The sequence below is a fragment of the Antedon mediterranea genome, chromosome 1, assembly GCF_964355755.1.
Source record: "Antedon mediterranea chromosome 1, ecAntMedi1.1, whole genome shotgun sequence".
NCBI lineage: Eukaryota > Metazoa > Echinodermata > Crinoidea > Comatulida > Antedonidae > Antedon > Antedon mediterranea.
The window spans coordinates 8,866,281-8,893,491 of NC_092670.1; the positions used below are offsets into that span (position 1 = coordinate 8,866,281).

The 27,211-nt window shown below is 35.1% G+C and overlaps 3 protein-coding genes across 6 annotated transcripts; 1 reads left to right on the forward strand and 2 right to left on the reverse strand.

Moving 5' to 3' along the window:
- The first annotated feature begins 1,093 nt into the window (after positions 1-1,093).
- Positions 1,094-22,020, forward strand: LOC140055405 (uncharacterized). Of its 2 annotated transcripts, XR_011846666.1 has the most exons (3): positions 1,094-1,209; positions 20,719-21,089; positions 21,951-22,020. XR_011846666.1 is itself a non-coding variant. In XM_072100746.1 (2 exons), the coding sequence occupies exon 2, from the start codon at positions 2,869-2,871 to the stop codon at positions 3,871-3,873; it is 1,005 nt and encodes a 334-aa protein (XP_071956847.1). In that variant the 5' UTR covers positions 1,094-1,209; positions 2,846-2,868; the 3' UTR covers positions 3,874-4,530. The 2 variants fall into 2 exon arrangements, 1 of the variants encoding a protein (XP_071956847.1); XM_072100746.1 differs by lacking the exons at positions 20,719-21,089; positions 21,951-22,020 and adding an exon at positions 2,846-4,530.
- On the reverse strand, positions 4,357-9,392 carry LOC140041008 (solute carrier organic anion transporter family member 2A1-like). Its single transcript, XM_072087364.1, has 9 exons — positions 8,129-9,392; positions 7,534-7,869; positions 7,100-7,264; positions 6,673-6,898; positions 6,132-6,297; positions 5,584-5,759; positions 5,255-5,319; positions 4,575-4,774; positions 4,357-4,455 (listed from the first exon to the last, which is right to left on the reverse strand). Exons 1-9 carry the CDS (start codon positions 9,135-9,137, stop codon positions 4,357-4,359), a joined length of 2,442 nt encoding a protein of 813 aa, XP_071943465.1. The 5' UTR covers positions 9,138-9,392.
- On the reverse strand, positions 13,696-26,686 carry LOC140055386 (solute carrier organic anion transporter family member 2A1-like). Of its 3 annotated transcripts, none has more exons than XM_072100739.1 (10): positions 26,550-26,686; positions 22,393-23,449; positions 21,855-22,193; positions 21,519-21,683; positions 21,208-21,433; positions 20,899-21,097; positions 20,002-20,177; positions 19,600-19,664; positions 19,125-19,324; positions 13,696-13,955 (listed from the first exon to the last, which is right to left on the reverse strand). In XM_072100739.1, the coding sequence occupies exons 2-10, from the start codon at positions 23,432-23,434 to the stop codon at positions 13,839-13,841; spliced, it is 2,529 nt and encodes an 842-aa protein (XP_071956840.1). In that variant the 5' UTR covers positions 23,435-23,449; positions 26,550-26,686; the 3' UTR covers positions 13,696-13,838. The 3 variants fall into 3 exon arrangements, with proteins under 3 accessions (XP_071956840.1, XP_071956827.1, XP_071956834.1); XM_072100726.1 differs by having other exon boundaries at positions 13,696-13,958; XM_072100733.1 differs by lacking the exon at positions 26,550-26,686 and adding an exon at positions 24,011-24,035 and having other exon boundaries at positions 13,696-13,958.
- Between the last annotated feature and the right edge of the window lie 525 nt (positions 26,687-27,211).

Below are 27,211 nucleotides of genomic sequence, written 5' to 3' on the forward strand. Positions count from 1 at the left end.
GTGAATGTACACTGAGGGCCTGTTTCTGCTGCAACTGCTCAAAATACGGTATAAAAATACGGTATAAAATACGGTATTTTTTATACCGTATTTTTTAGTACCCCGTTTCTGCTAACAATACTTCTTGGGTGGTCGTGTTAAATTTCATCTTTTTTACCCAAATTGCCATTCATTTATTTGATCGATAATTAAAAGTCGCAATAAAGGAAGTTTTACGTCTCACTTTCAACAGCCTAGCCCTATTGATAGAGATGTTGTGAGAGCACAGAAAACATCGTAATGGGGACAATTAATTCGTTCCCTCCCCGAGTTATTGTATTTTGCAATGTTGTACTGCTTTCGCAGGCTCTTCAGCTTTGAGTTTACTTGCTTTGGAGACAAGTTTATTCCATACTCCTGCTTTATTTTTTTAGAAATGTGTTTATAAATGTGGTTGTCCCTTTTATTACCTTTTAGTTGGTCAGACATTTTAGCTTCCCCACACACATTTATTTAGTAAAACTGTAACGTATTCGCTCCACATTTTCGCCGAATATATATATATACATGTGTGTAAAGCAGCTAACAGCGACAGAAAATAAAAACACGAATGGTGACCTTTTGTCATGTAAAAAAAAAATACGGTATTTTTTATTGGCAGCAGAAACGGGTACAAAAAATACGGTATAAATTTGTAAATACCGTATTTTATCCACAAATTTTGTGGAGAAAATACGGTATACAAAATACGGTATATTTTTTATGAGCGCAGTTTCTGCTGCCAAAAATATACCGTATATATACGGTATTCAAAAAATACCGTATAATATACGGTATTTAGTTGGCAGCAGAAACAGGGCCTAGTTTGTTAATAAATATGTATTATAAAATAGTTTACAATTGCAAAACTATTATCATAATTCTATTTAATGTGACATGTATAATTATCTATTAAATCAAGTCTTATGTAATATGTATACATCCGCCCTTATGAGGGCGGGCATCACTCTCTGGAGCTCTCTGTTACAAATTTCTCATGCAAAAATCGCGGAATACTCATTCTTGTGATTATATTCTTTGATTGTATAGCGCGGCGCTCTTTGCTTGGTGTAGTAGGTTGACTAAACGCGCAGTTCTTCGCAAAAGAAAAGAAAAGCTTGAGTGGTAGAAAAACACCAAAACCCGGTTATTACTTTGAACTTAAAAATCGACCTTTATTTGCAACAAATTGTAAGTATTGGTTTATTTTATTTTTATTAAAAAGGTGATGCAAATAAAACTGTTAAAATAGTCTCAGTTAACAATTTCGGCGCTAGTTCCGTTTCGCACCTGTCATTTATTTCGACTCAAAATGTGTTAAGAAACTTTATCGTGAGTACCACAACTTAGAATTAGGCCTCAAAAATACTTTTACGAAGGAGATCACACAAAAAGTGACAAATAAATGCTTTAAATTGAGGAATTTACAGACGTGTTTCTCGCACATCGGTTCGTCAATTTCGCATACGCCATGTTCAATGTTGTTGTTTCTATGGAGCGCCAAAAGAGCAATTATAATAAGAGGGCTAAAAACTCAATATAATGCGTATATTTAATGCATTTATTGGTGAAAATTACGTTCAATTTTAATATATTTTGCCAATGTCAATGCAACAAAAATGTTACTGTTGATACCCTACATGGTTTTATTCGCAGTTTTCGTTAACTTTTAAGAATGAAAATCGACAAATTCATCATCCATATACATGCATGTGTTATGCGCGATTTGAACGATTTGCGCAATTTGAAATTGCGCAAAAAAAATCCTTGCGCAATTTGAATTGAAATATGTGTTTCAAATTGCGCAAGCAACGTATTAAATTGCGCAAGTAATCTGCAAATTGCGCAAGGTTTTTCGACAGATTGTGAAATCATGCACACCCATATTTTTATAGTAATTTCTAAGAATGATTCAAAATTAAAGATAAATATCGCATTTCCTTATTTTAGTAGTGCAAATATTGTTATAAGTTAGCATACCGTCGAAGAACCGACGAAGGAAAACGAAGCGGTGGTGTTCCACCAGGCGGGCGCGGCGCGGGCGGCCGGCTATACTACTCTAGCCTAGCTAGGGTCTGGACTACTGATACTGACTAGGTTACATGGCCTAGCTTAAACTAATATTAAAAACTTAAAAAGTGAGTATTAAACATTATCTTCATTGAAATGGTCTTATTTATATAATAATAAAATACTAAATTTTAAACTCCTCTGCCTAGGCCTAGCCTAGCCATGTATGGGAAAATTTACAGTTCGTTTTCAAATTGCGCAAAGGTGTCATATTGCGCAAGAACTATCTTGCGCAATTTACAAATTGTGCAGCGCAATTTAAAATTGCGCAAAGATTTTCTTGCGCAATTTGAAATTGCGCAAGTTGATTGCGCAATTTGAAATTGCGCAAAAAAATCCTTGCGCAATTTAAAATTGCGCAAGGATTTTTTTGCGCAATTTCAAATTGCGCAAATCGTTCAAATCGCGCATAACACATGTACTGTAGTTTTTATACCTCAAATGATCTAAATAATATTCCTCTTAGTCTTAGGCCTAGGCTAGGTAGTGATGCTGATTTAGGCCTAGGGTTTTGTTGGCATGTTAAGTTATATCGGTCGCGTGGCATTTGAAATCAATCGGGTTTTATTGCGTCACGCATTTGTCTAATAAACTAAACTAAGTAATAGTAATACATTTTCATCGTTTATACAATTAGGTACTAGATTATTTATAATAGTCTATATAGTACAGTAGTAGTAGGCCTGCTGTACCTATATTTTGTTGGTTGAGAATTTTGAGATAATAATCATTATTGATTTACTTTTTTTACCTCTAGGAGGGGCTTGGTTGGGCTATATCATGGACCATTCCATTTGCTTAGAACCGGTTTGTAGGCTTTGTGGCTGTAAACGTGCTATTCGTGAAGGTTGCCGGCCACATTTGAAAGAGAAATATGAAAATATAATTATATCTGCACTGAAAATAAATGTCACTTTCGATGTGCTTGGAGTACATCCACCATACATTTGCCTGTGCTGCATACATAAGCTAAAAAGGTGGAGAAAATTTTCCAATAGGAACATAAAAAAAAACTGCAATATACATGTAGTATCATTTCAAGATACAGAATGCAAGTTCTGTAATGTCACTGAAGTGGTGCCTGTCACACTAGAGGATTTTAGGAATGCGGCAGTCAATTCTCATCTTATTCCTTGGTTCCCAACAGAAGATGAACTACACTTTATTAAACTGACGAAAGACGGGAATAATATCAGCATAAATCTAACTGTGTTAAAAGATTTTTCATGGTCATTGATTGTTGCAGGTATCACAATGCCAACTAAAAGCTTGTTGGGGGAAGATTTTGGTGAATTTTTGAATTTACAAGACTTTTCAAAGCTCTGTAATGTGATTGAAAATGCAGGAACATGCACAGGGAATCAGGATTTTCCTGATGTGGTAGAAAAAAAGAAAGGACCAGAAGGGCAAATTCCCATAAATATAACAAAAAACGACATTTATTGCCATTTGCACTCCACAATTAGGCATAAAAAATGTGAACTATTAGTTAGTAAGGATACAAAACGATGCAGGGTTTGCAAAATTTTCCGATCTGACCTTTCTGCAAAAAGAAACGCTTACAGAGCTCCAGGCAGAGATCAACTGAAACCAAAAACTCCAAACATACACCTTTCTAGAGCCCAATTAGAAGATAAATTAGCAACATTAAAAGGTGAATGTCGCCAATTAAAGCAAAGAAATCGCTGTCTTCAAGATAAAGTGACTATGTATGCAAATGAAAGGGCTAAGCTATTGGCTGTTATGGATGATGTAGAACCTGAAATCGAAAGTAATAATATCTAAATCAAAATTTACTTCGAAATCAAGTCTCCATCAGAATCAGAAAAGAGGTCTTCGCACGTTTTTTTCAATCATGAAATAGATTCGCGAAAGCTAAAAGACATTGTAGTTGAGATGTTACATAAATAATATCACATTAACATTGATTCAACAATCAGAAAAGAGGTCTTCGCACGTTTTTTTCAATCGTGAAATACAGTAGATTCGTGAAAGCTAAAAGACATTGTAGTTGAGATGTTACATATAAATGATATCACATTAACATTGATTCAACAATTATTTCGATATTTATTTACTGTAATTTGTATGTTATTAGTACAATACCATGTCACGAGTATAATCATTTTTTATTTACAGTGATTTCAAATGATATATATATATTTGTAAAGGCCTAAAAATCACATTTCTTTTAAGTTATTAATATCATTCAGGAAAGGATTCCATGCACACAAAACATCTCTAGTACAGGGATTTTTCCATGCCATATTATACTTCTTTTTGTGAAACACCAGTGCCGTCTGTATTCAGCACAGGTAAAGAGGAGCCTTGTTCTTCTAGTTCTACTGTTTTATATTGGTCACTGTTCTGCTGGGACAAAATTTTTAAAAACATTTTTTAAATAAAACTGAATTCCAAATAAGCAATGCATGTTACATTTATGTTGTGTGTTATCTCTGTACAAAAACAATCGCAGTTTATCTTACCACGGGTTTGATAGTGATGTACATAATAAGAAACATGATAAACGATATCACCTTTAGTCCAATCAAAAGACCAAAGTAAGAGTATCGATATTGTTCGATGTCATACATCAAACATGCGCCCTCTTCACCGCATGTTGTCTGCCAAAGTAGACACACCGAGTTTATTACAGCGCCAAAATATATCGGAGCGGGAAAATAGCCTGGGAGAGAAAAAATTGTGTTTATATAATTTCAAATGAGGACGTGTAGGTGCAACAAGTTATAGAAGAGTGTATATTGGTACGCCGGAAGCTTCTTATCTCCACTGATTCCTGGTATGTGTTAAAATGTGTATATGTTATAGCCTAAGTATGGTGTGGGTTAACTCAAGTGTATTGGTCTGGGTCAGAGCATTTATATAATTAAATCCTCCATCGTCGTCAGATTATTTAAGAAGGAGGTTTGGGGAATAGGTTTCTATAAAATGTATGTTGTATTTCCATGACATCAAGCAAACGGCTTTTTACCAAAGTAGAATGTAAAATGAATGCAATTTGTTGCCTTTAAGAGTTACTTTCACTAAAAGAGTTTAGCTTCTTTTCAATAGCTGTAATAATTCCGGGAATAATTCCACTTTAAGTATTGAACATGCCACCTAAAGCAGCTAAGCGTAAACACAAATGATCCCGACGGTCATATACCTATAACTTTTGTCAAAAGCTGCTGTAAACCAATGGCCACCGAACGATCTTCGTCTGCAACAATCCTGCAAAAGATGGAGGAGCCGAAACTATTAGAAGCGAGGCACTCCAATATAACACGACAAAGTGTTATTGGAAATGTCTATATTGTGGAAGGTAAATACAATTACAAATGGGCGTAAGAAGTTTAGTATAGTATTTAACAAAAAAAATACCCACACAAAATATGTTATCGCTCATATTTACTTTTTTTGTCAAACTAGTTTGAAAACTCCTGATTATTAATTGTTCCTTACATTCCTTTCTTAATACTGTACTTTAATGCATACCTTAAGATAATGGATATCAATGGGCTATCCTTCATTGCAGTTAAAGATGTCAGTATAGCCGTCAAAATTGTGTAAATTATCAATGTATTGCAATGAAATGAACAAGCTCCAGAAACAGCTCGTCCATAACCGTCTTCAGAATCGGGGTCAGAGATGCAAGTGCATTCTGTATAGTTCTGAAGGAATTGGAATGTCAATAACAGCTAATTGTATTAAATCGTCTTTTCCATTTCAATTAGCTTCATCCGTCACATGTCATCATTAGTTCCACATCTTCATCACTTTCAACAGTATCGCAGTCATCGTCACCACTGTCCGTATCAGCATCACTGCCAACAAACCATTCTTTCTGCCAATATCACCACTAATCCGATATCACCATTACGCAGTACCGTCAACATTATAGTCATCATTACTATCATCGCAAATTACCGTATACATAACTATCAACTTCCACTGTCACATTGTAGTACTCGACAGAATTACTGCCTCTGCAGCTACTACTTATCATCGTCATTGTCGTCGTCAGTCACTGTCAACACACTTACCAACATTACAGCATCACTACTTGACTTTTGAGAACATCCAGCGTGGCAACCAGAAGCATACGTTATGCCATCAGAACCACACACGGGCAGGAACATGTTATCTCTGCAAGAACATCCGGAGTTACACTCAGAGTTGAGGTTTGGTAGCTTAAGACCACTGGCTGATCTATTTAATATGTAGATATCTATTAATCCTGATTTATGTATACTACAGTATTTGGATAAACGTACATAACCCAGGCTTGTGATTTTGATCTATGTTATTTAATTATTAATGGATATCACAGAACAAAAATGTAACAATGTGGTTGTTTTGTAATTTAATCACTCCTCATTTATGGGTTGAAAATTTACAAAGCAGAGCATAACATATTTTTAATTAATATAAAATAAAATATAAACTATAGAATTCAAATTTAGAAACAGGGTGATTGCCGAAGCTACAGTATCAATGGCACCGATCGTTTATAGTATAAACAAAGAAACGTTACTCCGCATTATAAAATGTTTGCTTAAAAACATACATTAATCGTATACTCACGAGTTATTACTAGAAATATGATTTTCTCGTTGGTTATAATTTGTTGTTAACCCAGCAAATTCCGGGTTATTACAACCCACGAACATTAGTACTGGTAACACGCATAAGGTAATAAAAATGCAACAAAGCACAAATAGCGTTGCTTTCTTCGGACCCAGTTTGAACCTGCGACAAAATATACCGGCGAACAAATGTCCAAGCATAGTGCATGGAGCAATCACCGAACCTGCAAGAGAAAAATAAACAAGCAATATACATAATGCGTGTATCATACAGACCGATAAGCCATCACTAAGATGATTTCAGAGTTTCTATCGCAGAATTTGTATTTGAGTTTTTAGCAGTAAACATTAAAAATATTACCTAATAACAAGACTTGTGCATCTTAACGGTGAAGAATTGCTTAATAAATTAGACCACAACTCACCTACAATAATCGTTGCTGTGACGGGGGTCACGCCGAATTGTGTGATGACATACTTGATAATGAAAGCGACAAATATGCTTAAAATAGCAAGTTCTCCTGCGGTAGCCAAACAGAGTGACATCAATATCGGATTCATGATAAGACGTTTCATTAGCTGTAAGAATCCTGTGGCCATAAAAAGATTGTTACAACACAGATGGATAAGTTTTTGTAATACAGTACCGTATAATAAAAATAAACACTGGTAGTAAAGGACATAGAATCGTATCTGAGATGACTGTCAATAATCAGTTACGATCTACCTAATGACAGCTTCAGAATCTGGCGGAATAATCAACTTTATAGATGAAAATTCATCATTACCATATTGTCACAATATGATAATTGTGATGTCATCACTCAACAAGACTATAGTGGGATTTGGCATAGCTTACGTGTGATGGTATTTATAACTCCTCTCTCTAACACTGGATTTGACCGTGTTGTTATGAACGTAGTGTCAACATCATCTTCCTTTTTATCATCAGATTTCTTGAATCTTGATGGTATCTTCTTTGGAAAAAAGAAGAATGGTATACTCATGAGGATGATGGCGATACCTAAGAAGATGTAGCCAAGCCACCAAGCTCCAATCCAGCGTGGATCATGCTGGCTAAGGTCTGGGATGTCCTTGGCGGCAACGCGGTCAAAGTCGACGAACTTAGATAATGTCAACGCACTACAAAAGTAGCCAACGATGGGCCCGAATGCAATGGAAAGCATAATCAGAGCTGTGAAATAATATAGACAACAGTTAATCAAACTTTGTGACATTGTGATATTTCCATATACAGTATGGACATGTAAGTTTCTTTTGTATTTTCAGTCTTTTTATATTTTACTTTTATAAACTTCAAAAAGAACAAATTGTTGGTCGAAAGTTTATGAGTAAGGGTTTTATTTGAAAGCAACATAGAATCTCAAGGATTCAAGAGGTAACGATTGTAAATGATAAACTAAGAACCGCTTGTGTATGGCGTTTTGGCTTACCTGCATAGAAAACAGTTTGATAAACCGGTAGGCTGTCATCCAAGTATGTCAATGTGAGTGGAACAATGATGGCCCAGCCAATGCCTTGAAAAACTTGTCCAACAATCAACCACTGTGTGCTCCCAAATCCTTTCTTTTCACAGTCTTTTACAAATGGCGGATTCGAAACATTTGAATCTTTTGAAAAGAAAGGAATCGATGTGTTGCTACCATTTTTTACATATTCGGGATAATCAGCTGTTCCAGGTTCTGGATAATCAGTTGCTCCAGGTCCTGAATAATCAGCTGTTCCAGGTCCTGGATAATCAGTTACTCCAAGTCCTGAATAATCAGCTGTCCCAGGTCCTGTTGCAGGTCTTGAATAAGCAGTGCCTCCGGTATTGTTTGATGAAAGATTTATGTCAGGTTTATCAGTCTTGTTCGATACATTTGAAATTTCGGTTGGCGTGAGTTCTGAGGTAGAGTCAATTCCTGCAAGTTTCTCAATTCCTGGTATTCTTGATGGGTCGAGTCCATCTTGACTTTTAGACGGGAGAACATTTCGAATGAAACAATAATCTGGAATTTCAAACTCTCCATTTATTGTTGTCACTTCAAAAACATCTTTTGAAAAATGAGGTAAAGCACTGATGAATAGTCCAATTCCAACTATTAAGATTCCTGTACCGATCCACCGAGGCCTATGCGAGTTGTGTCCTAAAAACGCTACAAATACAACACATATGACACCTGTGATGTCACTAATGACTGTAAGAAAGCCAGATTCCGTACTTGAGATTTGGAACTCTTTTTCAATGGTTGTTAAAATAGCTCCGGTATACGTTACAGCGGATATAATAAGTACTAGTGTTGGTAACAGTATTAAGACAAATATTTTAGGATTTGCAAACCACTGAAGCCATAAGGGAGTAAATCGCCCAATACCACATTTTGGATCTTCATTCGCGTCGATTCCTCCATTCAACGATGAGTTACGATCGTCAGTTTTCAGCTCGGAATTGTTTGACATAATTGTGTCTTTCTACTGAAAAACAAAATAACAACGTTGATTTTGCTAGGAGTATGATAGTATACCATCACACGAATTGAGTAAATGTGACAATCCATCAGTAATAGGAAATTACTGATTATGCATTTAAAATGCAATTTTTGTCGAAAATTGTAGTTTTTCCTAATGGTTGTTAAGGCGGCCTTGATAAGCAAATTATAAGACGTTTCCATATTATGTAAATAGTATTAAGAATGCACATATATGATCATAAAAAAGGACTTTATCATTGCAATTTAACTGGTGTTTTAATTCATTTTATTGCTATCCGTTTTAATTTTATTTAACGGAAAAGTGATTAATGGAGATTTAATGATACAGTACCATACGTTTTTCACGATACGGTAAACAACATCTTCGATTGATGGCAAACATTATGTGCAGAGAAGCGTAACCAACAGAAATAACAATAACAATACTATTGACCTGTTACTTAAAAATTAAAACTCGTTTACTGTATCAATACAAACCAAATAAAATTCATTATCTTCCATGTGCTGCCATATGATGCTACATATTTCTACTTATTTCTAAGTATATCCTTAATTTTCTCATTTGTTGTACATTATGAATAATTTAATTTTTACGCAAATAGCTGGTATGCAGAGAAAAGCGTATTTGAAAGGCAATGTTTAAACTGTCAGGAGACAGACAGACAGACAGACAAGTAGACAAGAAACTACAGAAACCAATTATTTTCAATAGATCTATACCGTATTGAGAATTGAGTTGTTTCAAAGTATCGTGTATAATAATTTTGCATAAGTAACTTAATTACTTAGAGATGTATTTTCCCCAAAAAAACATGAAAAATGAAGATTAATTAAATCAGACTTTGAATAGGTTATTTTGTAGTTTTAATAAAATTAATCACTTCCATTGAAAAAAAAATGCAAACAAATAGTGTTTTCACTTATAAAATGATAAAACAAACGGTTAAATTCAACCAAAAACCCATGGGCTGGCAGCCAATTTGACTATTTTTTACTTTAAATTACATTTTTTTAAGATAAATATATATTTTTTTGATCCAATTCTTGGTCAAAGTGGATAACTATTATGTATATTAATATTATCACAATTTTTTTAGTACATCTTTAAGTTAATTAATTGAGAGTCTGTCTTTTTTTGTCCTTAAATATTTGATGTTTGCAATGTTTTACATTTTAATCATTTTGTATTGAAAGTGTTACTGTTTAATTCAACTTCAAAGTTGCAATAAAAGTTGATTGATTGAACACGATTAATATTTTAAAAATGATCACTCATTGCAATTTAAACCATGAATTGTCTAAATCTGTGTTTAATTATAATTTGATCAATATAACTGTACTATTTTCGTCACCCTGCATATTCCTGGTTTTTGTATTGATTAAATTATATCTTTTATTTTATCAACTTATTTAGATGAAACATTTAAAAAAAATTTTAAAAATAGTGTGTGTCTCAACATGGTATACATTTTGGGTAAGTTCAATATTAAACCACATTTTTATTCAAGTGCCGAACATAAAAGGACCGAATATAAAAGTACCAAATGATGAAAGTGTCGTATGAAATGGTAAAAAGAGCCAAATGATGTATAAATTAATCGAACAATATGGTAAAAAAAATCTCAAACGAAACGCACGACACGGTGAACAACGAACAATATGGTAAAAGAGCCTGACGTAATGATAAAATGGCCGAAAGGGATCCGGCAGGAGGTATAAACGCTGTTTCAATTCAGTTCTTTCCTTTAATTAATTATATAATCATAATACCACCTAGTACTAAGTACATTCAAGAGCAGAGTACACAAAACTGTGATTTTTAAGTTCATAATATTATAACAACTATTGTCTACTGACACTTAACATCGTTATAGAGATTAGACAAAACTAAACGAAATTTGTATTTAAAAAAACGTGAAGTCTGTTAATAATACTTGTTTTCACTTGACGGGAATATTATACGATAAGTGTACATCAAAAGTGGTTTCATTGTGTTGAATTTAAAATTTATATATATTACACATTTATAAGTAAATCAATCCTAGAGCACGTAGGTAAGATTTTAATATTAACAAAATAAGCCACTTTGTAGTTTAAATAAAGTTATTCACTTTCACAAGAAAAAACAAGCAAGAGGATTTCGCTTATAAAATAAAAAAAATCAACAATATAACCAGAATCCTGCATGGACTTTCGGTTAACTATTTTTCTTTAAATTACGTTTGCCGATCCAGTGGTCAAAATGAATAATCATTAATAAATAATTTTTTTCTGGTGGAAAAACACTATAGGCCTATGTTTAATATAAAGTGTGAAAGTAGCTAAAATAGAAAATAGAAAACATTACAATCAATTGTTTTCGGGTTGATAACGAAAATTTGAATGCATATAGAAATGAACAGCAGAAACACATTTTGATTAATATTATATCCTTAAGTTTATTGACTTTTGATATGCCTGTTGTTGCAAAACAGATTCTACGAAAAGAAATGTCAATGTAAAAACAAATCAGTAACATTTAGATCGTAGTAGACCAAGACTAGTTTAAATAATTAGGCCTACTAGATGTATGCAAAATGTAACTTACGTTTAACTAATAGAAAACGATGTTCCCTGTGTCAGATAAAAATCTAATGTTCACTAAAGTGCGCACTGACTGAACTGAGATAACATTGGCGTAGTAGATGCTCCGTGCTATTAAAGAAAAATTATATGACATCGGAGCAATATATAGATTCACTCAAGCATACGGAAATGTTGAATGCGGTAGACATCGTTCATTATGTATATTTTTATTTATTTGAACTTGTTACACCTCGTGGTACTCCATAACAACAACTGTTTCGTAATGGTCCAGAGTTTGGAAAACAACTTAAAAAAGAAGAATTACGATAAAAGTACAATGTATAATATAATATACAGTAAATTATATATAAAAAATATTATACTGTATAACCATATCAATTTGATCTCTGTTGCGCGTGCGTACAATTGAGAACTGTGTAGTTGCCGATTCATTATAATATCCGGCAAATAATGCTGAGGATGGTACAGATTTTGGAAAACAAATTAAAAAAGAATAATTACTATAAGTATAATGTATAATATACAGTATATTATATATGAAAAATATAATATGACCATATCAATTTGATCTCTGTTGCGCGTGCGTACAATTGAGAACTGTGTAGTGCCGATTCATCATATTTAATCTTATGTGAACAATTTGAACTATCATGAAGGTCCTGTCCGATGAGTCTACACTATCAAAGTAGTTTGAAAAAAAATGTGATGTGCCCGAATAATGGTAGTAATATGATATCATCGTGTTCTTGGGCACATCCCATTTTTTGTCACAAAGTTTGATAGTGTAGACAGAGCTTTACATTAAAGCTCAGGTACAGGCATGAATTTTAAATATGATATCTGGTTAATTGTACATAATCTATATTATAAGTGAGAGAGTTTGTCTGCCTGTTTGTTTGTTCGTTATACAAAATTTTGTTACTGCACATAATCTTACATATGGGGTATCAAAATGACCGCAATTTTACCGGGAATGTTCTAAGCTATATTTCAACATCATCCGCCACCTAGGATCCGGATCCAAGTTAGGGACCAAAATGTGGTCAAAACCCCCACTTTCGATGTTTCTTCGTTATAAAAATTTCTGTTTCTGTACGTAACCATACGTATGGGGTATCAAAATGATGACAATTGTACCCGGAAGGTTTTAAACTACATTTAAAAAAATTTCCCCGACTCCTGGGGTTTTTGTGGGAGGGGTGGGGGCGGGGGGTGGTGTGGTGGTTTGTGATGTCATTTTTGCTAGGGCTCGGGGTTGTAGGCTATCGAATTGTAAAATTATACTACAAAAGTTTTACAGTATTTGAATTATCCTCAGCAAGGTGTTTGGGGAAATATAGATATACATATTTTATTCATTAACCAATATGACACCTATTCAATTAAACATTTAGCAAAGTACTTTAGCCATATCCAGCTATGTATTGGCCTCCTGGATTGTCTCATTACAGACATCCATTGCTGTGTGAACATACACACGTTGTTTACTGTTACTGTGTTCAACTACATCACCATGCCTCCAAGGAAAAAACGTCAATTGTGGGAGAGTGGGGGTTCAGGGGATTTAGCTTACACCAAAATTGTGGTTGGAAAATGTTAAAGTATTTAATTATCCCTGGGAAGAGGCTGAGAGTTTGGGTTGGGGATGTAGGCCTATCACATATCATTTCAAAACTGCCACTGAGGGATTATGGGTTGGGAGTAACAATAACATCATTAGACCCATCATAGCTATGTATACTCCTCTCAATTTGAAGCTTAGGTTGAATTGAATTTGTCCATCACTGGGAAGAATTTGTTTTTAAGAAAGAGTATGGGGTGTTTATTGAAGAGGGGCGGCAGTTGGTGAGTATAGACAGATACTGGCGTCGGGTGTTATGTACTGAGAAGCCTTTAAACTAATTTTGAAACCCGCCCTGGGGCGGGTATAATTGCTAGTAAATATAATATTTGTAACAGAAATCAAGACAAAAAAACATGAATTTCCCTTAAATAAAAAATACAAAATGGAAAAAAAAACACTATCTTAGTGTAGACGACGACGAGAAGGTCACAGCTCTTCTATAGTAGGCATGATATGACATCAAACACTCATCTCTTCTTCGTTGCCTTCTTTGGGCTTAGGAGTACCGTCTCCTTTCATCATGGGTAACGAGCAGCCTTGTTCTTTTCCTTCTACTGTCTTATATTGGTCATTGTTCTGCTGGTACAAAAATAAGTTAAAACTAATTTGAATCAATCTGAACCAAAGATCTCTAAATCGAATTAACTCGAAAAATATAAGTTTTGTCGTAATTCAACAATATAAATAAATCCATACCCAATGTCCTTTACCGTACAACGGAAAATCAGTGTAAATATTTGATATTTCCAAAACCTCAATCCTAATCAGAATAGGTAATTTGAACGTTTAAAATAGCAATTCCTTATGGGACTGAAAGTCGTAATATGCTTGGGAACGCCTTGTGGAAAAGATGGGCGTAGATTTAGAGAGGGTTCCCATCAGAGCTGACTCTCGTAAGCAAAGAGCAAATTCGTCTGTTCATTCATTCATTCTGCTTTTATTCAATATTTCTCTTTGCAGTATATATAAAATAAAACTGAATTGCGAGAGATTTACATATAAAATTGGTACAAGCTTTCAAACATCAAAATTTACAACATTAAAAAGTTAAAAAGTTAAAAAAAAATATTTTTAAAAAGGAGATATTACACATGGAAGAAACTGATGAAAGTACTTATTACTTATTATTATTATTATTGTTGTGTTTATTTTGGTTTATTAATTAGTCTACACAGTGCTGGGAAACATGAGTTGTTGAATCTTTTAGTATTGCCATATATTTCACTTTGCTTCTTAGCATTCCTAAGTATCCTGCCACACGTTTCGCCTCTCAATTTAGGAAGTGCGTTAGGAACGATTTTGTTAAGATTTTTAGCAAAATCAAGAAGAATATCTTCTCTTCTTTGATCTAAAAATTTAAGATTAAGTAGTTTAATTGCTTGATCATAGGATGCATATTTTTGTCCGAGAATTATTCTACATGCGCGTTTCTGTATAGATTCAAGCTCCATGGATTGTGCTATGGTTAAGGCAGAGTGCCATACCGGACACGCATATTCAGTTACAGGTCTTATGTGGCTAATATACATTTGACGCAGATGGTTACAAGGCATTCCAAATCTTTTTAAACATGTCAACATATGTAATCTCTTACTGGCTCTATTAACAACATCGTGGATATGCATATTCCATTTCAGATCATTAGTGATCTGAACCCCAAGTAACTTTAAGCATTCAACATTGGTTATTTTTATATTATTTATCGTAAATGATTTAACAATGGGTTGAGATTTGGCAAAAGAAATGTTCATAAAGTTAGTTTTTTCAATATTAATTATCATATTATTGTCTTTGGTCCATTGTGATAGTTCGTTTAATTGATCTTGAACATTAGGCGGGGTTTTCTTGTTGTGAACTTCACATATTGACAAATCATCTACATACTTCCACCGATTTGGGAAGTCTCTAAGCGAATTGTTAACCATTACTTGGAAAATTAAGGGACCCAGTTTCGTCCCCTGAGGAACTCCGCAAGTTATTCCTTGCCAGTTTGAAAAACCGCCATTGAGTTTCACTCTCTGTTTACGTTCGCTCAGAAAATCACAAATCCACGGCATCAATTCAGGTTGAACTCCAATATCAATTAACTTCTTGACAGCGATTGTATGATCAATTAGGTCAAACGCTTTACGAAAATCAACTGCAATAACCGTTGCTTCGTGTCCAGGTTTATCAAGACCTTGAAGTAAATAGTGTAACATGCTAGTAAGATAGTGACTTGTAGACGCTCCTGTGCGATTTCCAAATTGCATTTCGTCTAATTTAGGCGCGATCTTGGGTTTTATCCATGACGAGACAAAGTGTTCTAGCATGCGTACAAAAATTGGTGTAATGGATATGGGTCTGATTTGATTTAAGTTAACCGGTCCTTTCACTTTAGGAAGTGGGGTTATGGTCGCCTCTTTCCACTTGCGCGGGACTATGCCTTGCGAGAGTGATGCGTTGTAGATGTCAACTAACGGTGATGCAATTTCAAATGCGAATTCTTTGATGACGCGAGGCGGTAGATCACCCGGGGCAACTGATTTGTTGCAGTTTATTTTCTGAAGCTGATGATACACCTGCCAGAAGTTGAGTGTCGGTGCATAGCCACAAGGAAGGTATGATGGTAGACTATTAGTTTGTAGGGGTTCAATCTTCTGGCATATATTCACTAGGTAGTTATTCATTAGTTCGCAAATTTTAAGCGGATCCGTTTCTTCAGTTTCTAGATTCAACACCGATTTCTTTTTATTCGTACCGCATATTTGGTTAACTTTTTGGAACCACTGCTTTGCGTTAGTGTTTTGCAGATTGTTAACTTCGTATTTGTAGTATTTAATCTTTGCTTGTTTGATTTCCCAAATTACTTGGTTTCTAAGTGTACGGAAATGACGGGACATTTTTCCATATTTATGAAAGCTAATTTGTCTCTCCTTACAAACAGTGGTGGCGCCAGCGGGGGGGCTACGGGGGCTCTAGCCCCCTCGTCGGGGAGCCTAGCTCTAGCTTCAGCGCCAAGAAAACCGCGACGTTTCATTGACCGTGAGAGTACGTCAGAGTGATATTATGCACTTTATATGCATTCATTATTGCCAGCGATCTAACTTACTACTAAACAATAGCTAGGTTCGCACTTGTCTGGCGGTATCCCTTTGTACGAATCGTTCAACGTTGGGTCGAGACGCGTGATATCATGTTCCATTCAGGGACCAAAAAGTGTACTTGTAGTTATTTTCCAGGCGAAGTTTACCGACGGTTACGTCGTGTACTGCGTCGACGTACGCTACACACAGCAAAAACGAATTATGTTAATTGTTCGTATGTTCACCAATTTTTTAATTTACAAGTAACCTTCTGTACCGTGGGGCACCTAAAATAAATTTTTCATCCATTACTAAATAAAAAAACATGCCATTTTCGCTTAGCCAACATCTTATTATAGCTAAGTTATTACATTTTCAATGTCCTGTATGTCATGAATTTCTCACCACTCGGAAGTCCAGATGGTACGCACGCATACACTTGGGAGGAATAAACTTATTTCCCCGACTAAAAAAGGTCTACGCTTGCGTTTTTTAAGCCTCTAGGCCTGATGTTTCCAAAGTATAAAATGCAATTTTTTTAAGACCTGCAGCTCTAGTTTTAAACATTTTCTTAGCTCAGCCCCAACAATAAAGCTGGTCATATTTCAAAGTACAAGAAGTGCATTTTCCGGGACCTAACATCTCTATTTTTCAAACATTTCTTAGCTCAGTCACAACCATGATAGGGACTTATATATTTTGTTTCATGTTTTGAAGTATAATAAGTCCAATTTCCGGGACCTCCAACTCTATTTTTCTAAATTTTCTTTGAACTTTTATTTTTTAAATTGAAAAATATGGATTGAAACAGTAATCGCGCATCGTTTTTTTGCACGCAGTATTTTATTTATGCATTATAAGAAATGGCTACCCTAAATCTGATTAAAATGACCTCAAATGACGCCAGAACCCGTTGCTTCCGGGGGCTTCGCCCCTTGGACCCCCACCGGGGGCCCTTGGCGGCCTCCTGGCCCCAGCCTAGTGATGCTCGCTTCGCTCGCATAGCCCCCTCGTCGGGGAATGTAGCCCCCACGTCGGGAAGATCCTGGCGCCACCCCTGCTTACAAAGTCCTTTTATTTTTGGTGTGATCCATGGTTTGTCATTTGAATGAACTTTAATTCTGCGCTTTGGAAAACAACGTTCGTATGCCAGACATAATGTTGATTCGAAAATATTTACTTTTTCATCAAGGTCGTCGGTTTCCAGTATTTCATGCCAATCTTGTGATGTTATCCATTGACCAAATCTATTGCAAGCAGATTCGCTAAAAGGCCGGAAAGACTTAATAACATTGCGGCCCTTAATGCAGACGAATCCAGGTTTTGGTTTCCATAAAATCGAATTATGGTCACTACGACCAAAGGGTGCATGAACAACCGGTTCTTCGTAATGTTGATAAAAGTTAGTTATAAGCAAGTCCAGAATATTACCACTGTTGTCCCTAGTTGAAGTTTTGACAACTTGTCGAAGACCAGTTGACGAGCAAAATTGTTTAACTTTCGCGCGGGCTTAGTTAAAATCACCGCTAATGAGAATCGCCGCTGACGGTGATGATGTTCTAATGCTGTCAACGGATTCTCTTAAATAACGAAGAAGTGTTGTTTGTGTACTAACTGGTTGTCCAGGGCTGTAATAAATAATACACAAATGTAAGGATGACATGATCCGTGGCGTTTTTGGTAGCGATACTTTAATCCACATACCTTCCAGAACATCTGGAATAGGAATAGGATTGATTGTGCGAGCTTTGATAGTATCCTTAATTAGTGCAGCTACGCCACCCCCTATACGATCACTCCGTCCACTACTAAAACAAGAGTATCCGTCGATATTAATTTTGTGTTCGTTTTCTTTATTAGTCCATGATTCACTAAACAGGCCAATGTCAATATGTTTATCTTCCAAATACATAGAAATTTCATCAATCTTATTCATTATAGACCATGGATTTGTAAGCATAACTATTGGAAACTGACTAGGCTTACCTTTCCGCTGTTCATCTATTACGCTATAAGTGGTGGATGCTTTTTGTAACGTTCGTAAGTTGTATAGGTTCCGCGTCCTCTTTTCGATACCGGTAATAGGCCTACAGTTCCATGTATAACGATTAGAAGTCATTACACGTATTCGCCTTTTTGTTCCACCGCGAACTCCCCTCCGTCTCCAACGCTTACGTTGTTCAACAAATGGGAACTTGGTATGCGGCGGTGCACCTGTGTTGAGCTTGAATGCATTCCTTGCATACAAGACTTGTTTGCGTAACACTGCCTGATTGGTACGGCTAAACATTTCATACAGTAATACTGTAGCACCAAAAACACCAAACAACACCAAAAATACCCTCAAAACGACATCAAAATGAAACAGAAATGTTAAAAAACGATGAAACAAAAGTTATACACAGTACAAAAACCACATATGTACGTATATGCTGGTCGGAGAGCCGCTAAATTAGCGCTGCCGAGTCAAGTACGTCCACTCCCTTTGACGTCTTGAGTGATAATTGTCAACAATTAAAGTACCACACGATCATCCTGCATAGCATAAGTTGATGTGCACCGTCCCATTCTCAAACCCACCGTTCACCTTTAATATAGTAGGGTTTACTATATAGAAACCCTGAATGTAATTTTATAAATGTAATTTAGTCATACACTGAATGAAAGAAAGCTATTTTACCTCGGGCTTGATAGTGCTGTACATAATGAGGAACATGATAAACGATATCACCTTTAGTCCAATCAAAAGACCAAAGTAAGAGTACCGATATTGTTCGATGTCATACATCAAACATGCGCCCTCTTCACCGCATGTTGTCTGCCAAAGCAGACAGGCCGAGTTTATTACAGCGCCAAAATATAATGGAGCAGGAAAATAGCCTGAAAGAGAGAAAAAAAAAGCATGTTTGTATTGCATAAAAACGCTACATTGTAGATTGGTAGGGCCTAAACTTCAAAATGAGCGTAGACTGGCTTTTTGGTATGCCCTCACTATAAGAATGTTGTAGTTAACTATAGCGTGAGTGTTAATTATGTTCTGAGGTCGTGTGGTCATGCCAGGTTTTGGACTCCACAAATTTGAAATGGATTTCAGATGATGTTTGTGCCTGCAGGATATCGATCGATGACTTTCAACAAGAGATGTTTGTCATTACCCATAACTTTTGACAAAAGCATCTGAAAACCAATGGCCACTGAACGATCTTCGTCTGCAACAATCCTGCAAAAGATGAAGATAGCTATTTAGTATTGAGGCAACATTATATGCAACTGGCAATGTATTGTTTGATATGCCAATTTTTAAGGACGTTGGAATGTCATCCTAACCTTACATTGGGGTAGAAAGTTCTAAACGTGAACAGAAAATAACCGAGCAAAGAGAGACATTTTAAATTTATATTCACTTCAACAACAAAAGGTATTTGAGGTATTGATGAAGAAATATTATTTTGTGACTATTATATTATTATTATTATTATATTGTGATTATTTACTTAAGCTTTTAGTTTGAAGGTCTTACTCATTACTGGGGAAATGTGGAGTGATGTAATGCATACCTTAATATAATTGAAACCAATGGGCTACCCTTCATTGCATTTAGAATGCTCAGTATTGCTGTAAAAACAGTGTATATTATCAGTGTATTACATTCAAATGAGCAAACTCCAGAAACAGCTTGTCCGTAACCGTCGTCAGAATCGCTTTCAGAGATACAAGTGCATCCAGTGTAGTTCTGATGGAATACAAATACAATACAATACATTGTAGGGTTACTTGTAGGGTAGGCCTATTTGTCTTCCATTTCAATGCAACCGAACCTTCGTCAAGATTAAAACACTTCATTCACGTCATTAACACGTCATTTAAAACATATCGGCCATAAGAGTCTTCGTCCACTTCATTCACAATCAAAATTAGTTCAAATATCATCTTCACCAACAACATCACTTTTAATATAATAATTGATGATTTGAACTAATTTTGAATACCAACACCAAGTCAAACGTCTACGGTACCACCACTAACAATCGTATCAGCAACAAAAGAGTCAGCGCTACAGACAGTAATAAACTATCTTCAACATGCTATTGGAATCATCACCACCATCAACACTGTTGGTAACGGTTGTTACCAACACCATAATCAAATAGCACTACACAGTACCATCATCAACATCACCATCATATTCCTCATCACGATCTTTAGCATGTAGACACTATCTTCCTCAAACTACTGTGATTGCATTCTAACATCAAATCATCTTTCTCTTTTAGTATGTGGTCTCGGTCACGAAAAACAAAATTGAAGTTTGCTGTCTGAAGACGCGATACTGCATGCTGTTTATTGTCGGTAGACATGACACAGCTTGTGTGTTGGTTCGATATAACTTCTGCAAAATCATTCATTACTGCAAACATAGTCATCATCACTATTATCGCAAAGTAAATACTTACCGTATTTGAACTAAATGGATTGAATTCACCACTGCTTGACTTTTGAGAACATCCAGCGTGGCAACCAGAAGCATACGTTATGCCATCAGAACCACACACGGGCAGGAACATATTATCTCTGCAGGAACATCCGGTGTTACATTCAGAGTTAAGATTTGGTAGCTTAGGACCACTGGCTGATTTCATACTAGGTTTATATCTGTTAATAATATATATTTTTGAATGTATATTGCTGTACTTCATAAACGTGAAACTGTAATCAAGCAATACATAGTGTTACAAAAAAAGAGAATTTAAAACTGTACTCACACTTCGGAGTTATTGCCAGACATTTCTTTTTCGCCATACTTTGTAGTTAACCCAGCAAATTCCGGGTTATTACAACCTGCGAACATTAGTACTGGTAACACGCATAAGGTAATAAAAACACAACAAAGTACAAATAGCGATGCTTTTTTCGGACCCAGTTTAAACTTGCGACAGAATATACCAGCGAACAAATTTCCAAGCATACTACATGGAGCAATAACCGAACCTACAAGAAAAAATTGAACAGTGATACACATCTTAAAAGTTTCCCTTCCTTATAGTCAAATAAATGTATAAATTAGACCACTCACCTACAATAATCGTTGCTGTAACGGGGGTCACGCCAAATTGTGTGATGACGTACTTGATAATGAAAGCAATAAATATGCTCAAAATAGCAAGTTCTGCTGAACCAGCCAAACAAAGTGACATCAATGTCGGATTCATTATAAGACGTTTCATTGCCTGCAAGAATACTGTGGCCATCAAGAAAAATGTGTTAGAGCATAAGGAGGTGTCTGAAATATACTAAAAACTCTATTAACATTACTATATATGCTGTCGGCATTGTCGCATGGTTTTCAAATGTTATGGCTCAACGCCAAGACATACAAAGCGTCGATTTGCTTTTATAGAACATAGCTTACGTTTGATAGTATTTATAACTCCTTTGTCTGATCTTGGATTTGATCGTATTGCTTGTATGAACGTAGTATCAACATCAGCTTCTTTTTCGTCATCAGATATCTTGAATCTTGATGGCATCCTCTTTGGAAACAAGAAGAATGGTATACTCATGATGATGGTAGCGGTACCAATAAAGATATAGCCAAGCCACCAAGCTCCAATCCAGCGTGGATCATACTGGCTAAGGTCTGGGATGTCTTCGGCAGCAATGCGGTCAAAGTCGACGAACTTAGATAATGATAATGCACTACACAAGTAGCCAACGACGGGCCCAAATGCTATGGCTAACAGAATCAAAGCTATAAAATAAAACAAACCTTTTAAAATGTTATATCATTCTTAATGTAAAACAATATAGAATTTATTCCAAATAAACATAGGATATTGTTGTTGACAATTTATTGTTTCAATCTATTTTATTTTATGTTATCCCATTGCTTTTAGAGTTAATTAAAAAGATAATAACGAAGGGTTATGTATTAGTGCATATCGTTTTACCTGCATAAAAAACTGTTTGATGTATCGGTAGGCTGTCGTCCAAGTATGTAAAAGAAAGTGGAATTACAAAGGAACCCCCGATGCCTTGCAACACTTGTCCAATAATCAACCCCATCGTGCTGCCAACCCCTTTATTTTCACAATCTTCCCCAATTAAAGGAATCGAAAAATTTGATGCAAATGGAAATCCTCCAGGAAAGAACGGCATCGACGAGTTCCTTCTTGAACCTGTTCCAGGTCCTGGGTAAGCACTGCCTCTGGAAAAGGATTTAGCAGTCATGTTCAATACATCTGATGTAGAGTTAAATCCTGGTATTTTTGATGGGTCAAATCCCGCTGGTATTTTTGATGGGTCAAATCCCTCTGGTATTTTTGATGGGTCAAATCCCTCTGGTATGTTTGATGGATCAAACCCTCCTGGTATCTTTGATGGATCAAAACCTTCTGGTATCTTTGATGGGTCAAAACCTTCTGGTATCTTTGATGGGTCAAAACCTCCTGGTATCTTTGATGGGTCGAATCCTGGTATTTTAGATGGATCAAACCCCTGTGGTAATTTAGACGGGTCAAAATTTCGAATGAAACAATAATCTGGAATTACAAACTCTCCACTTATTGTCGTCACATCAAAAACATCTTTTGAAAAATGAGGAAACGCACAGATAAACATTCCAATTCCAACTATTAAGATTCCTGTACCGAGCCATCGTGGCCTATGAGAGTTATGCCCTAAAAACGCTACAAATACAATAACTACAACACCGGTGATGTCATTAATGACTGTTAGCAAGCCAGATTCCGTACTTGAGATTTGGAACTCTTTTTCAATGGTTGTTAGAATAGCTCCGGTATATGTTACAGCAGATATAATAAGTAATAGTGTAGGTAACAGTATTAAGACAAATATTTTAGGATTTGCAAAGCACTGAAGCCATGAGGGAGTAAAAGGTCCGATTCCACATTTTGGCTCTTCAATCGCGTCGATCCCTCCATTCAGTGATGCGTAGCGATTGTCTTTTTTTGGCTTTGACTCGCTTGACATACTTTTCTCCTTTTACTGTAAAACAAAATTACGAGATTTTTTAATCGAAGAAAAATTACGTCACAACAATTCGGAAAAGGGATGGTACTTTCTTAAAACTTTCACTTTTAACCTGTGGAACTATTAGGCCTAATACGCACAGATTAATACACATCATCAAGTACAGTAATGAGATGGATCCATCTCACCTAAACCTGACCTTACCGAGGGCCTGCTATTTGGCCAGGCACACCACCCCACAATAATGTATACATTTTGTATGCAAATGAGATTATAAATGAAAATTAATTAAAAATGAAATGTGTAGACAGCACTACAAACGTCTCTAAACAGTAGTAAAATTTGGATTTGCAAACAAAGATTTGGCAAAGTCATGCTAATGGTTGGTTCAGAACAAATAGAATTCTCTGGCTATACAGTATTTACCTTTACTGTCAATACCCACTTAAGAGAAATCATTCAATTGTATTTATTGACTTAAGGGAAATACTATAGTATTTAAGGAAAATAGAAGCAGTATGTGTCTATTGAAAATTTGGTGATAAATAAATAAATTCGAAAAAAGATAGAACATACTCTCTACATAACACATTTAGTATTTACTGTTGGTATTATGTTGGCAGTTATGGTTGAAAAATAGGAGCAAAACTCCCATGACACCGTCATTATGTATCATGCAAATGGTAACTATGCACTGACATGAGTGTTTCTAGAAACTCCATTTTAAGAGGTTTAAAATAAAAAAAATTTAGGCTCTATATTATTAGTCCGGCGGTATAGCGAAACTTTATTTTGAAACTAGCAATATAGGCCTAAGATCACGTATTCCTTTCATGCTGATATCTAGGCAAGAAGTCATTGTATAGTTGTCAATAATCTAGCCAGAATAAATACGTCGAATTGTAACCAATCACATTTCTTGATTTTTGTCCAAAGTATTTCTGTAAATATATAGGCAAGGGGTCATTGTATAGTTGTCAATAATCTAGTCAGATTAAATACGAATTATTATTGTGTTATAAACATTTTCAAACCATTCATATTTCTTTTTCCAAAGTATTTCTATAATGTATCTAGGCGTGGTAGGCCTATACTGTAGTTGTCAATAATCTGTCAGATTATATACGAATTATAATTGTCTTACAACACTTATTCAAACCATTCTGATTTTTTGTCAAGTAAGTATTTCTATTTATTTATCTAGGTAAGAAGTCTTCTATTGTTAATGACTAATGCGTCTACTATAATCAGACGATGTTTATGTAGCTTTTTAGGCAAGGTGAGAGACCTGTTCTTAGTCAATAGACCGTAGGCCTACCAATTGTTTGAACTTAAACTAACTAACAAAGATATATAGAGGAAAGTTCAACATTCATTGAATTTAAGGAATTTTTGTAATAACCATGTTGAAATTGAATTGAATAAACTGTATATAGTATACAAAATTATATAATTAAATACACCATTTACAGATTTTACATTTTAATTTGTCTTTTTTTTCTCTTGCATGTGCAAACAACAACGTACAACTTTTATTAACTTTTGAAAATTGTTTGGACATTCTTCGTATATATCCGATGCATTGGTCCTATTTAGGACCGAATACATTATTTACAAACAAGATGCTGTTTGCTTTTCCAACAAGACAGTAGGCCCTACTATCGTGATCCGTGAAAGAAGTATAGGAAGTTAAAACCATTACAAAAAATCATAACGAACACCTTATAGTCTGCTACTATGACTCCATCATTATGACGTAGAATAGGATCCCGTATGTACAATATAATATGTATGGCAATCGGTACATATAAATTAAGATGTTTAGTCAATTATGATGTAAGACAGATTACGGTGGTACATTCATTATAATGCTTTCAAATGCCACTGTTTCAATGATGAAATTAACTATAAAAAGTATATAGGCCTACAACTTTTTTTGACCAAATGCATATAGGATCAAGCGTCAACAACTTCAACTTTGAATGAATCAATCAAGTCAGCAGAGGTGATCCATTATAATATTTTATTACGGAAGTATTTGTTCATTTTGGAATTTTGTCTGGTTTTTAAGTTTGCAGGTTTGTTCCAAAGATTATAAATGTTCTCTTCTTGGCATTTAATGTAAGGGCCTGTTTTTCAATTTAGTTGTAATTGAACAATTTTGGAAACCAGTATTGTGTTACTAAAAAAGCAACAGAGTCAAAAGAAAGTTCATAATAGGTAAAGAGCCATGGGGATTATTATTTGTTATCAACTGAGCTTTCTATGTGTGATTATAGAATAGGAATTATAGCCTAAGCAGTGGCCATTGTTCACTAATACCTAACATCGTTTCAGCAGACGTCTTACTGTATTATATTTGAGATGAGGACATACTACGGAAATTATAATAGCGAGACTTAGGCCTATAATTGAATGTTCTGTTAATACATTTCACTATAATACTGTAACACTCTGACCACCAGGTCCACAGACATTTAACTCTTTCTCATTTACTCCAGCTACAGGTAGTATTAACATTACTACTGGTGGTTCTTCTTGTCCATATTCAAGTAACGTACCGTACAACATAAACACACCAAATTCCCACGTTACAATACCGGTACTAATCTATTCACTTGAAAGTTAAAATATACGATATTTCTTTAAATTGCAAAGTACAAATGGTTTATTGTGTTGGATTTAAAATCGTTATAATTTTAATGGGTTTCCGATGATCGGATTGTGTCTTTCAAGAGACAAGGGTGACGTCATCGTGAACTGTTATAATTAAATTATAAATTCAAAAGTCTGTGCTTAAAGTTCGGCAAATACATAATTCAGACAGACAGTTTAAAAAAACGTGTTTCAAAATGTAATAGCATTAAATTGATATTTTGTTAATACCAATTTATAACACCAAAACAAACACTGCAAACAATACTATAATATAAGATTGAATTAATTAAGTTAATGAGCTAATAGTTAATGAGCTTTGGACAAAACATCTGTGTTGGAAAATCTGCACTGTCACAAAACAAACTACTATATGCAAAAACTAAACTATGATTTAGTACAGAACACCTCACACTAAATTAAAGTAATTAAGTCAAGAAGTATGCAAAATGTGACTTACTGTTAACTTGAAAAATGATAAATATCACCAAAATGAAGTTCTCTTGGTCGGGTAAAGAATGTTTTATGTCTGTTTCCTTCAGTATTCACCACCAAAGTGTACAGATTGATTGAACTGAGAGGATTACCGTTAGAAGAGTGGATGCTCCGGCGTGTTTAACGAAACAATGATATTACATAAAAGGAGTAATATATAAATTCACTCAAGCATGCAGCAAGGTTCAATGCGGATGACACGCTTCAATATTATGCTTGTTAATTCAAAATCACTAACTCTAACATCATTTTAGTTAACTTTAGAAAAAAAAGAATTTATAAAGCAGAAACTTCTTAAGACTTTCGTGTCGTAGTTCGAATTAATGAGCTTTCGCATCAGAACGGAAAGGAAGTTATAAGTTATACAAAAGTTTATTCTGCGCATGCGTATTAGCCAAGTATACGCCGTTCCGTTCATAATTGCGACTGTGGTCGATTAACAACCAGACGGAGCAAGTTATGACGTCATTTTGAAACTGCTCCACAACAAAACAAATGGCCACTCAGCAGTATAGCGCGCCAAGCTGTCATTTATTCAAGCAATAGAGATATCTTAGTTTTTAATAGAGATATCTTATTTTAAATACAGATATCTTAGTTTTAAATAGAGATATCTTAGTTGAAAAT

Excerpts from the sequence above, each read along its gene's own strand:
- LOC140055405 (XM_072100746.1), top strand. The coding sequence starts at position 2,869 with ATGGACCATTCCATTTGCTTAGAACCGGTTTGTAGGCTTTGTGGCTGT.
- LOC140041008 (XM_072087364.1), bottom strand. The coding sequence starts at position 9,137 with ATGTCAAACAATTCCGAGCTGAAAACTGACGATCGTAACTCATCGTTG. Across the intron at positions 7,870-8,128 it reads TCAAACTGTTTTCTATGCAG|CTCTGATTATGCTTTCCATT; the intron begins GTAAGCCAAAAC and ends ATTATTTCACAG. Across the intron at positions 4,456-4,574 it reads ACATCACTATCAAACCCGTG|AACAGTGACCAATATAAAAC; the intron begins GTAAGATAAACT and ends TTGTCCCAGCAG.
- LOC140055386 (XM_072100726.1), bottom strand. The coding sequence starts at position 23,434 with ATGTCAAGCGAGTCAAAGCCAAAAAAAGACAATCGCTACGCATCACTG. Across the intron at positions 21,684-21,854 it reads AGTTATAAATACTATCAAAC|TATTCTTGCAGGCAATGAAA; the intron begins GTAAGCTATGTT and ends TGATGGCCACAG. Across the intron at positions 19,325-19,599 it reads GCTTTTGTCAAAAGTTATGG|GCTATTTTCCTGCTCCATTA; the intron begins GTAATGACAAAC and ends TCTCTCTTTCAG.